The sequence below is a fragment of the Primulina tabacum genome, chromosome 7 (genome assembly GCF_025594145.1).
Source record: "Primulina tabacum isolate GXHZ01 chromosome 7, ASM2559414v2, whole genome shotgun sequence".
Classification (NCBI taxonomy): domain Eukaryota; kingdom Viridiplantae; phylum Streptophyta; class Magnoliopsida; order Lamiales; family Gesneriaceae; genus Primulina; species Primulina tabacum.
The window spans coordinates 34,555,611-34,565,568 of NC_134556.1; the positions used below are offsets into that span (position 1 = coordinate 34,555,611).

General features: G+C 46.9%; 1 protein-coding gene across 1 annotated transcript; it reads left to right on the forward strand.

Moving 5' to 3' along the window:
• LOC142550709 (uncharacterized) lies at positions 1-2,447 on the forward strand. Its single transcript, XM_075659786.1, has 2 exons — positions 1-895; positions 990-2,447. Exons 1-2 carry the CDS (start codon positions 1-3, stop codon positions 1,595-1,597), a joined length of 1,503 nt encoding a protein of 500 aa, XP_075515901.1. The 3' UTR covers positions 1,598-2,447.
• Positions 2,448-9,958: the final 7,511 nt, after the last annotated feature.

A 9,958-nucleotide genomic window follows, 5' to 3' on the forward strand; every position in this document is an offset into this window, starting at 1 on the left:
ATGTCTTCTTCCGATTCCGATTCCGAGTCTAGTTCTTTGGGTGGTACTGAGGGGTTTAGCGAGTCTAGCGAGTCCAGCAGGTCTAGCAGGTCCAGCGAGTCTAGCCAGAGTAAGATTTCCCTAGCCGATCCTGATTTTACCGTTGATCCTCCTGAGGAGGAAGTCACCACTCATAGTCGTCCGGGTAAGGAAGTTCGTCACGTGACCCAACAAATGAACATATCTAACGCAGACAACTTGTGGTATGGTCATTTGTCATCCCACATCCCTTCCGGTAGCGAGCCAAAACTTAGAACTTTATGGCACATTCCTTCCTCCCACCAGATTATCATTCCTAGCCCAGAGGACCGGCCCTATCTAGCCCCTAAGGGCTATTATACCTTCTTTCAGCATCACTTTGATGCAGGTCTCCGTTTCCCTTTGTGCGATTTCTTCCAAGAATTAAGCAAGTACTACCAGGTGCATTTAGGTTTACTCACGCCCAATGCTTTCCGTTTGATAAGCTGTTTCGCTGTGTTATTCAGAGCTTTAGGCCTCCCTTTGAATTGCACCACTTTTTCCTACTTCTTAGTTTTGTCCAGGTCAAAAGATGGACCTTTCTACGTAACCTCCCGGTCTGGCCACAAACTGTTCGATGGGGCCCCCAATCATGTGAAGGACTGGAAAAAATACTTCTTCTTTGTACAGCCACCCAAAGAATTGACTTGCTTTACCGATTGGTACCCTGTCTTCACTAAACCCAAACTTTCCAAGAGTTATAAGAAAGATGAGGAGTACCTACAGATAATGAGTGTACTAGGAGATCGATGCTTTAACATTCCCAAACTTCTATCTGAGGATCTCCTATGTCATGCCGGGTTAAGTCCCGTTAAAATTAAGCTGAAGGAGAATGCTGGTAGATATTCTCATCTGTCCATACTTCTTGTTTTTCTTTTATTTATTATGTTACTTGATAACATTCTCATTTGGTTCCTTGTCTCTGCTTGCAGGTACTAGAGTCATGAACGCCCTATTTCTCCGTGAACTTTCCAAGACAAAGGCCGGGGGTTCTTCATCAGTTTCCCAGAAATCCATTACCCCGGTAGTCACGATGGGCCCAAAGGGAGATTGTTCTGCTGCTGAGAAAAAGAAAACAGGTTCCTGTTCTACCACCGCGAAGAAGCCTGCTAGCTCCCCTAGCTCCCCTACTGCTGCGAAGAAGAAGAAGGCAGGCTCCTCCTCCTCCGCCTCAGAGCGAGCCTCCTCGCCACCTCCTCGCGCCAAGTCCCCTCCTCCGTCTGGTAAGCAAAATGCATCCACTGATCTTAGCCCGTCAGCCCCTCAGCATGGCAAACGCAAGATTTCTGAGATTTCTGTCGTATCGGTCTCTTCTCCAGAGGGGTCCGAGCCCGATGAGGAGCCTCCCCTCGCATCGGCGGTGCATCCTCTATACACTTCGGATTCGGCCATCGTGGGGCGGGGTCCTACTCCTCTAGCTCAGAAGATAATGTATCAGCTTCCTTCCGACGCCGATGCAGCGTTCATGGGTTCACTGGGGTGGTCAGACCTCCTCCGCCGGACATGCAGCAGTGTCACCGAGGTATACTTCTCCTTATAACCTTTAGATTGATGTTTAATATACATTTGATCTTCTTATCGTCTTTTCACCCTTATCTACTTATGCAGGGCATGATGTACGTTGGGGAGTTGGCCGAGCGTGCTCACGCCGCTCGATCTGACTCTTGTCAAGAATTACGCGAGGTTCAGGCTCTCCGCGAACAGCTCCAGGCTACTATTGATGAGATGAAAGTGTCGCATGCCATGGAGCTTTCGGAGTCCCAAGCTCAATTGTCGGAGTCCCAGATCCAGTGCGGCGAGCTCTCAAAACAGAAGCAGGAGTCTCAGCGGCTGATAGAGGATCAAGCTAAAGAGATCAAGAAGCTGAAGAAAGAATTAAAGAACTCACAGGCTGAGCTTAAAGACGCCAAGGCACGACATGTTGCAGAAGCCTCCTCTTTCAAAGAGGAATTTCTCAAATCCGAAGAATTTGTCGAGATCTGTGGCCCGAAAGCTTTTCACTACCTGGGGGTGGGTTTCGAGGGTGCAGTCGGCCTTTTCCACGCTCAGGGCTATCCTCCGCCAGGCGCCCCTACTGACTTTATCGACTTCGAGGGCTTCATATCGAGTCTCCCCCCTGATTCCTAGATTGAGCCCCTTTATTTATGTTATTTTCTGCATTGTTTTATTTTCCATAGGATTATGCGACTTTTGGGACGTTTACATTTGGTTCTTTCCTTTGCGCACTTTTGACCTGTACGAACTCGTTTTATTTATGCAACCTTGAGTATTTTGCATTTGAATTTACTGCTTCTCACGAGTTTGTCTCTGATACTATTAACCTGTTAGGGCAAATAAAATCATCACCCTCTAACTCCTCTGCTAGGTGACACCTTAGCAGGAAAATAAAAATCAACCATCTCCACCCTCTAACTCCTCTGCTAGGTGACACCTTAGCAGAAAAATAGAAATCAACACCATCACCCTCTAACTCCTCTGCCGGGTCATACCTTAGCAGGAAAATAGAAATTCACCATCTCCACCCTCTAACTCCTCTGCTAGGTGACACCTTAGCAGGAAAATAGAAATCAACACCATCACCCTCTAACTCCTCTGCCAGGTGACACCTTAGCAGGAAAATAAAAATTCACCATCTACACCCTCTAACTCCTCTGCTAAGCCGGGCCTTAGCAGGAAAATAGAAATTCACCATCTCCACCCTCTAACTCCTCTGCTAAGCCGGGCCTTAGCAGGAAAATTTAATTTTTCTCACTTTCATAATACACCACCATTCATGAACTGAAAAGAAGAACTTGATTTTATTGAATTCCAATGGATTACAAAAGAAAGTTTAGAAAGTAAAATACATCGACGACAGAATCAAGAATAATACTTCCTAAGGTGATAAGCATTCCAAGGCCTCTTCAAAGCTTTGCCTTGCGCATTCTCTAAGTAATAGGCTCCAGAGCTCAACCTCTCGACCACCTTGAAGGGACCCTCCCACTTTGGGTCCAATTTTCCCCTCTGCTCTTCTGGCACCTTCCTCAGGACCAAATCACCCACCTGAAAGTTTTTTTGCACGACTCTCCGATTATAAGACTGTGCAATGCGATTCTTATAAGCTTCCAATTGAATGCTGGCAGCCTCCCTCTTTCCTTCCAAAAGATCAAGGTCAGTAGCGCGTCTTGCCCCATTGTCCTCGTCATAAAACATCACCCTTGCCGATTCCAACCCGATCTCAGCCGGGAGCACTGCTTCATTACCGTAGACCAAACTGAAAGGAGTTTCTTTGGTTCCCTCTTTCGGAGTGGTTCGGTATGCCCATAAGACACTTGGTAGCTCATCCACCCAATTGCCTTTGGCCTTGCACAGTCGAACTTTCAGACCCTGTACCAGCGTCCGATTAGTCACCTCCACCTGGCCATTACTCTGCGGGTAAGCTACAGAGGTAAAGACTTGTTGGATCTTCATCTCTTTACACCAAGCTTCGATTTTGGCCCCTTGGAACTGTCTCCCATTATCGGATATCAGCCTCCTAGGTACCCCGTACCTGCATACTATACTCTTCCACAAGAATTTCAGGACGTCGTTCTCAGTGATTCTGGCCAAAGGCTCTGCTTCCACCCACTTTGAAAAATAATCAACTGCTACCAGTAGGAATTTTTTCTGAGCAGGAGCCATAGGAAAAGGTCCCACGATATCCATTCCCCACTGGTCAAAGGGACAGGCAGCCGTGACAGCCTTCATCATCGCGGCCGGCCGGTGATTCAACCGCGCATGACGTTGACAACTATCACAAGACATTACCAACTCTTGAGCATCATGCAGCACTGAGGGCCAAGAATAACCGGCGAGCAGTACTTTTCTTGCTAATGCATAAGCCCCTAAATGATTTCCACAACACCCCTCGTGAACTTCTCGGAGCACATAATCAGCCTCTTTGTAACTTAAGCACCGAAGAAGTGGCCCTGCAAAGGACGTTCTAAACAACACGTCCCCAACCATTACATAGCGTGAACATTTTATCTTCAATTTATGAGCTTCGCGAGGGTTATCAGGAAGCTTTCCCTCTTTCAGGTAATCAATTATGTCAGCCCTCCAATCCTCTTCTTCTTGCTCAGCTGCAGGTGAACTCGTGTGAGGTGTGAGTTCGATTTGAAATACCACATCTCTATTCTTCCAACTTCCCATCGTTCCAGCCATTTTGGCTAGAGTGTCTGCCTTTTCATTTTCTTTCCTGGGAATCTGTTCAAATGTAATCTCTGTGAATTTCTCTCTGATTCTGTTCACTTCTCGAGCATACTCAATAAGCTTCTCATCTTTCACATCATACATCCCCTTCATCTGTTGCGCTACCAACTGTGAGTCAGAAAAAATAAGTACCCGGGTAGCTCCCACATTTATGGCTGCTCGAAGTCCTGCCAAAACAGCCTCATACTCTGCCTCATTATTGGATGCTCGAAAGTCCAACCTTACAGCCAACTTCACTTCTTCCCCAGCTGGTGAAATCAGTACTACTCCCACCCCACTTCCGTCCTTCGACGAGGAACCATCCACATACACCTTCCAAGGGTCCTCATTCTCCTGATGTATAGTCTCAGCCAGAAAATCGGCTAACGCTTGTGCTTTAATAGCTGTTCTCGGCTCATACTGGATGTCGTATTCTCCCAACTCCGTAGTCCACTTAACCAGGCGGCCGGACATATCAGAATGAGTGAGAATCCTGCCTAATGGACTGTTAGTGAGCACCACAATCGGATGAGATAAGAAGTAAGGCCTCAAGCGTCTGGCTGTCATTACCAACGCCAAAGCCAATTTTTCCAAACCCGAGTATCGGATCTCTGCCCCCTTGAGTGCATGCGAAACATAGTACACCGGCTGTTGAACTGATCCATCAAGCTTGACAAGGACCGAACTCACGGCCCCTTCAGTGGCAGATAAATATACCCACAAAGGCTCCCCCGCTGTCGGTTTGGCTAGAACATGAAGCTCGGCAAGGTACTCCTTCAGTTCTGTGAAAGCCTTCTCGCAATCCGGCCCCCACTCAAATTTTTTCGCCTTTCGCAGGGTCCGGAAAAAGGGTAAACTTCTATGGGCGGATCTCGAGATAAAACGTGCCAGCGCAGCAATCCTCCCTGCCAACTGCTGAACATCTTTGGGCCCCTGAGGAGAGACCATATTTTGGATAGCTTGAACTTTCTCAGGGTTAGCCTCAATTCCCCTCTCCGTCACCATATAACCCAGAAATTTCCCACTCTTCACCCCAAATATACACTTCTGAGGGTTCAACTTCAGCCCATAGGACCTGAGGGTGGAAAAGGTCTCCACTAAGTCAGGTATGAGCAGGGCTGAATCCTTAGACTTTACCATGATGTCATCCACATATACTTCCACATTCCTCCCCACCTGCTTAGAAAAGACTTTATCCATCAACCGCTGATACGTGGCTCCGGCATTTTTTAGTCCGAAGGGCATGACCACGTAACAGAAAGTTCCTTCAGAGGTGATGAAACTTACTTTATCTTGATCCTCCACGGCCAAGGGGATTTGATGGTACCCCTGATAAGCGTCCAGCATGCACAAATACTGGTGTCCGGCTGTGGAGTCCACCAACTGATCTATCCGCGGCAAGGGATAACAATCTTTAGGACATGCCTTGTTGAGATCTCTGAAGTCCACACACATCCTCCATTTTCCCGAACTTTTCGGAACAAGAACGACATTCGAGAGCCAAGTAGGAAATTGTACCTCTCGAATGTGCCCGGCACTGAGCAACTCTCCCACCTCCTTTTTTATAACTATATCTTTCTCGGGCCCGAAGTGTCTTTTCTTCTGCTTCACGGGACGAGAATTCGGCAAGATGTTTAACCGATGTTCTGCTACATCTGGACTCGTCCCTGTGAGCTCTTGGGCTGACCAAGCGAACCTGTTGAGATTAGCTTGTAAACAAGTAATAAGTTTTTCCCTTACCTCTGGGTCAAGGTCAGGGGCTATTCTTAGAGTTTTCTTGTCAGGCCCCAATGTCACGATCTCCGGCCTCTCATCCATCACCTCATGAACCTCTCTCCTTACCACGGGCAACCCGCTTCGCCCCCTTCTAATCATATTGACCTCCACACGTGCCCTCTTCCCCTCTTCTTTCACTATCCCCTCATAACACCGACGAGCGACTTTCTGGTCCCCACATAAGACTCCAACCTCCCTCCCCACAGGAAACTTCAACTTCTGATGATACGTGGACGCTACAGCTCTGAAATCTTTTAGGGCCGGTCGCCCCAGAATTCCATTGTAAGCGGATGGGGTGTCCACCACAGTAAATGTCGTCATCTTGGTCACCCGCCGAGGCTCATGTCCCAAAGATAAAGGAAGGACAATTTGACCCAGCGGTGGGATGGCATGTCCTGCGAACCCATATAGAGGAGTGGAGATTGGTTCAAACTCAAATCCTTCCACCTTCATCTGATCCAGAGTACTCTTGAACAGGATATTAACAGAGCTTCCATTATCAATAAAGATTCGTGCCACATCGTAATTGGCAACGGTGGTCGTCACCACCAAGGCATCGTTATGAGGAGCCACAATGCCTCGGAGATCCTCTGGCCCAAAACTGATGACAGGATCATGGGGTAAGTTCGCACTCCTCGATATTTCAAAATTCTCCAACCTCCTCCCATGCGCCTTCCGCGCTCGCCCGGAATCCCCATCAGTAGCACCCCCCGAGATCATATGAATCATTCCTCTCGTCGGGTGATTATCCTCATTCGTTCTCCTCCTCGGTTCAGCGGGCTTCCGAGGGACATCCTGACCTCGACCCTCTCTCCTCGGCTCTTCGATCCTCGGATGTATCCATGGAGGGCCTCGACCCCGCCTAGAAGACGGGCGAGATCTCAGCTCACTCCCAGACGAGGACCCTTCTTGTCTACCCCGTGGCGGAGGTCGAGCACTGCTCTCGACCCTCTGCGACTTCTCCCCCCTCTCCCCCGACTCCCTCACCTCCATCACCTTATCCCGACTCCTATTCAGAGGAACATGTGATGAGAATTGTCTTCTATCTTTGGTTCTGTCCTCATCTCTTTCCCCTGCACCCCTCTTCTTTCCACCTCTCTCGGCTCCCTCCACCCTACTTCCTCCGGGCCGGTTTTCCATCCTCCTGTATCGTTGAGCATCCTCCAGGTTGACATATTTCTCAGCTCGAGCCAACAAATCATCATAGCTCGACGGAGGCTTCTTGACCAACGACTTAAAAAACTCTCCTCCCCTTAGTCCTTGTGTAAAGGCACTTATCATGATGTCAGGGGTAGCCGATGGTATTTCTAGTGCTGCAGTGTTGAAGCGCTGGACAAACTCCCGCAACGTTTCAGCCTCTTGTTGTTTCATCACAAACAAACTCAAATAGTTCTTTTGATGCCTCTTGCTGCTGGCAAATCGGTGCAAGAAGGCTGCAGAGAAATCCTCGAACGATTGTATGGAGTTGGGCTGCAAGGTATTAAACCATTGCTGGGCTGACCTCACCAACGTGCCCAGAAACACCCTGCACCTGACTCCGTCCGAATATTGGTGCAACAGAGCCGCATTCTCAAATCTCCCCAAGTGTTCCTCAGGGTCTGTATGTCCGTCATACTCTCCAACGTTTGATTGTCGGAAATTCGGAGGAAGCCCTTCCTCCAAGATGGCTAGTGAAAAAGGGCTTCCTCTCTTGGGTACCGGCGCCCTGCTTCCCACCTGCTCCCTCAACCTCCTTATCTCTTTCCACATCTCTCCCATCTCACTAATCTCCCCACTCTGGAGGGGTTGCGTCTCTTCAACCCTGCTATGATGGACCTCAACATTTTCCTCCCGCTCCTGATGGGCGGCTTGTTCCTCTACAAACATAGACTCTTGATTCCTCTTCATGGCCTCATCCACTGTTCGGGTGATAAATTGGCCCAGCTGTTCCAGGGTCAAGTTTCCCACATTCTCATTGGGACGGGTTTGCTCGGCCCTCGTCTCGTGGATGGGCTGCTCAGTTCTGGCCTCTTGACGAGGTTGTTCTTGTCTCGTCTCAAGATGCGGTTGTTCCTGTCCCGCCTCAGCGCGAGATGGTTCGGGTCCCCTCCGAGGACGCGATGATGCTGAGGTGGCTCTTCCACTCCCTCTCCTCCCTACCATCTCTACGTCTTAACTCAAAAGTTCCCACAGACGGCGCCAAGTGATACTCACGGGAAATTTAGGGTCCGATCCACGCAAGCGTCACTAATCCAGACACGGGCTCCAAAATTACCCTGGGCCTGAAATCACAAATAAGACCGTTAGGAGGGGGCCAGGAGGGTATCCTGGCGTAGCCCCTCCGACGCTCAAGTCAGAGACTGAGGATATATGGGGGAGCAGCTAAGGGCGCTGCTGAAAATAATATAGTGAATGCCATATCGTACGCTCAAACCTGGTATTTATAGGAGAATACCTGGGCTTGTCATGGGCCCTTCACCTGTGGGCTACCTGTGGGCCTTAGATATGGGCCGGGGGTTTGGGCCAGATCTTGATGGGCTCATCCATGGGGTATCACATTGAAATTCGAAGTTGTATGGAAATTTTGGACTTCCATTAGTATCCATATCCTTGGTCATCAACAATTGGCTAATGTTTCGACGGGTACTATTGGCTCATGCTCGAACTCAAACTCAAGCGGTCATGACTAGCTTGATCGTTGGCCTAAATTCGACGCACTTGGTTCGAGTTTGATACTAACTTGAAAGACAGTCGAGATCTCGGAGTTCGAAACTGAATAGTCAATTAGTCTTGTCAAATCCTTGGACGTCTTATCTCGAGACATGGGTCTTTTGAGCCAAAGAAAAAAAGATAGTATCGGTGTTATTGCAATTGTACTCTGAAAGGGAAATCACTAGTAAATGAAACTCAACCATTGATGATGCTCTTTTGAGAGGCTTTACAATGAATTAAAGGAAGCAAAATGTATGACATTTTTGGTCCCCACAACCTATCAAAGAGTGAGCAACCACGCACATAAATAATACAAGAATCTAAATAAATACCAATCGATCGATGATGAAAAGTTACAAGAAAGAAAAATGGAATCATACGAAATTTGGAGCACGGTTTTTATTACCAAAGTAAGAAACTTAATCGATTAACCTGGATGATGTCGGAGTAAAAGATCATCAACTGTGAAATATATAGTTGTATGTATTTTACTTGTGAAATTCAGAACCTTAGAGGCCAAGTTTTTCCCCCAGTTTTGAATTAACTATATATCGAAAGTTTCCACCTAAATGATGGTGTCACTAACTGAGAGGAGGTTTGTCCAAGTCTGTATATGCAATTCTTATGGATTTTATTCAACCGATGTATGACAACTAATATACCCTCCTGACACTCAAAAATGAACAATTTGGAGCGTGAAACGAACACGTGGTCCAATTATGGACAGTTCAACACATAACTGTGGAACATGAGCTCCGATATCATGTTAAGATGAAAACTTGTATCTAATTCAATCACAAAAGCTAACTCAATAGAAGACGATTGTCCTACTCCATATATGCAACTCTCAAGAATTTTATTCAACCGATATAAAACAATTAACAACTAGAAGTATGATACAAAGATTTGTGCATCAGATAACATATTCTGATAAAAATGTATAAAGAGATGAAATAAAAAAAAAAAAAGATTGATGGGAAAAGGGGGGAAAACTTTAGGTTGTCCTTTCGCTGCATTATTCAATATTATATGGGATCCCGATTTAAAAAAAAAAATGATTATCTACGTCCAAAATAGGGATGAAATCCTTGCTATATTTAATGTTCCAAATTGTGCCTATATTTTGCTCAAACAAACTATGTTTACACACATTATTAAAAATTAAATGTATTAAATATCATGGATGAACAAAATAAAATTACTCATTGATAAAATATTTGATTCA

Excerpts from the sequence above, each read along its gene's own strand:
- LOC142550709 (XM_075659786.1), top strand. The coding sequence starts at position 1 with ATGTCTTCTTCCGATTCCGATTCCGAGTCTAGTTCTTTGGGTGGTACT. Across the intron at positions 896-989 it reads TAAGCTGAAGGAGAATGCTG|GTACTAGAGTCATGAACGCC; the intron begins GTAGATATTCTC and ends CTCTGCTTGCAG.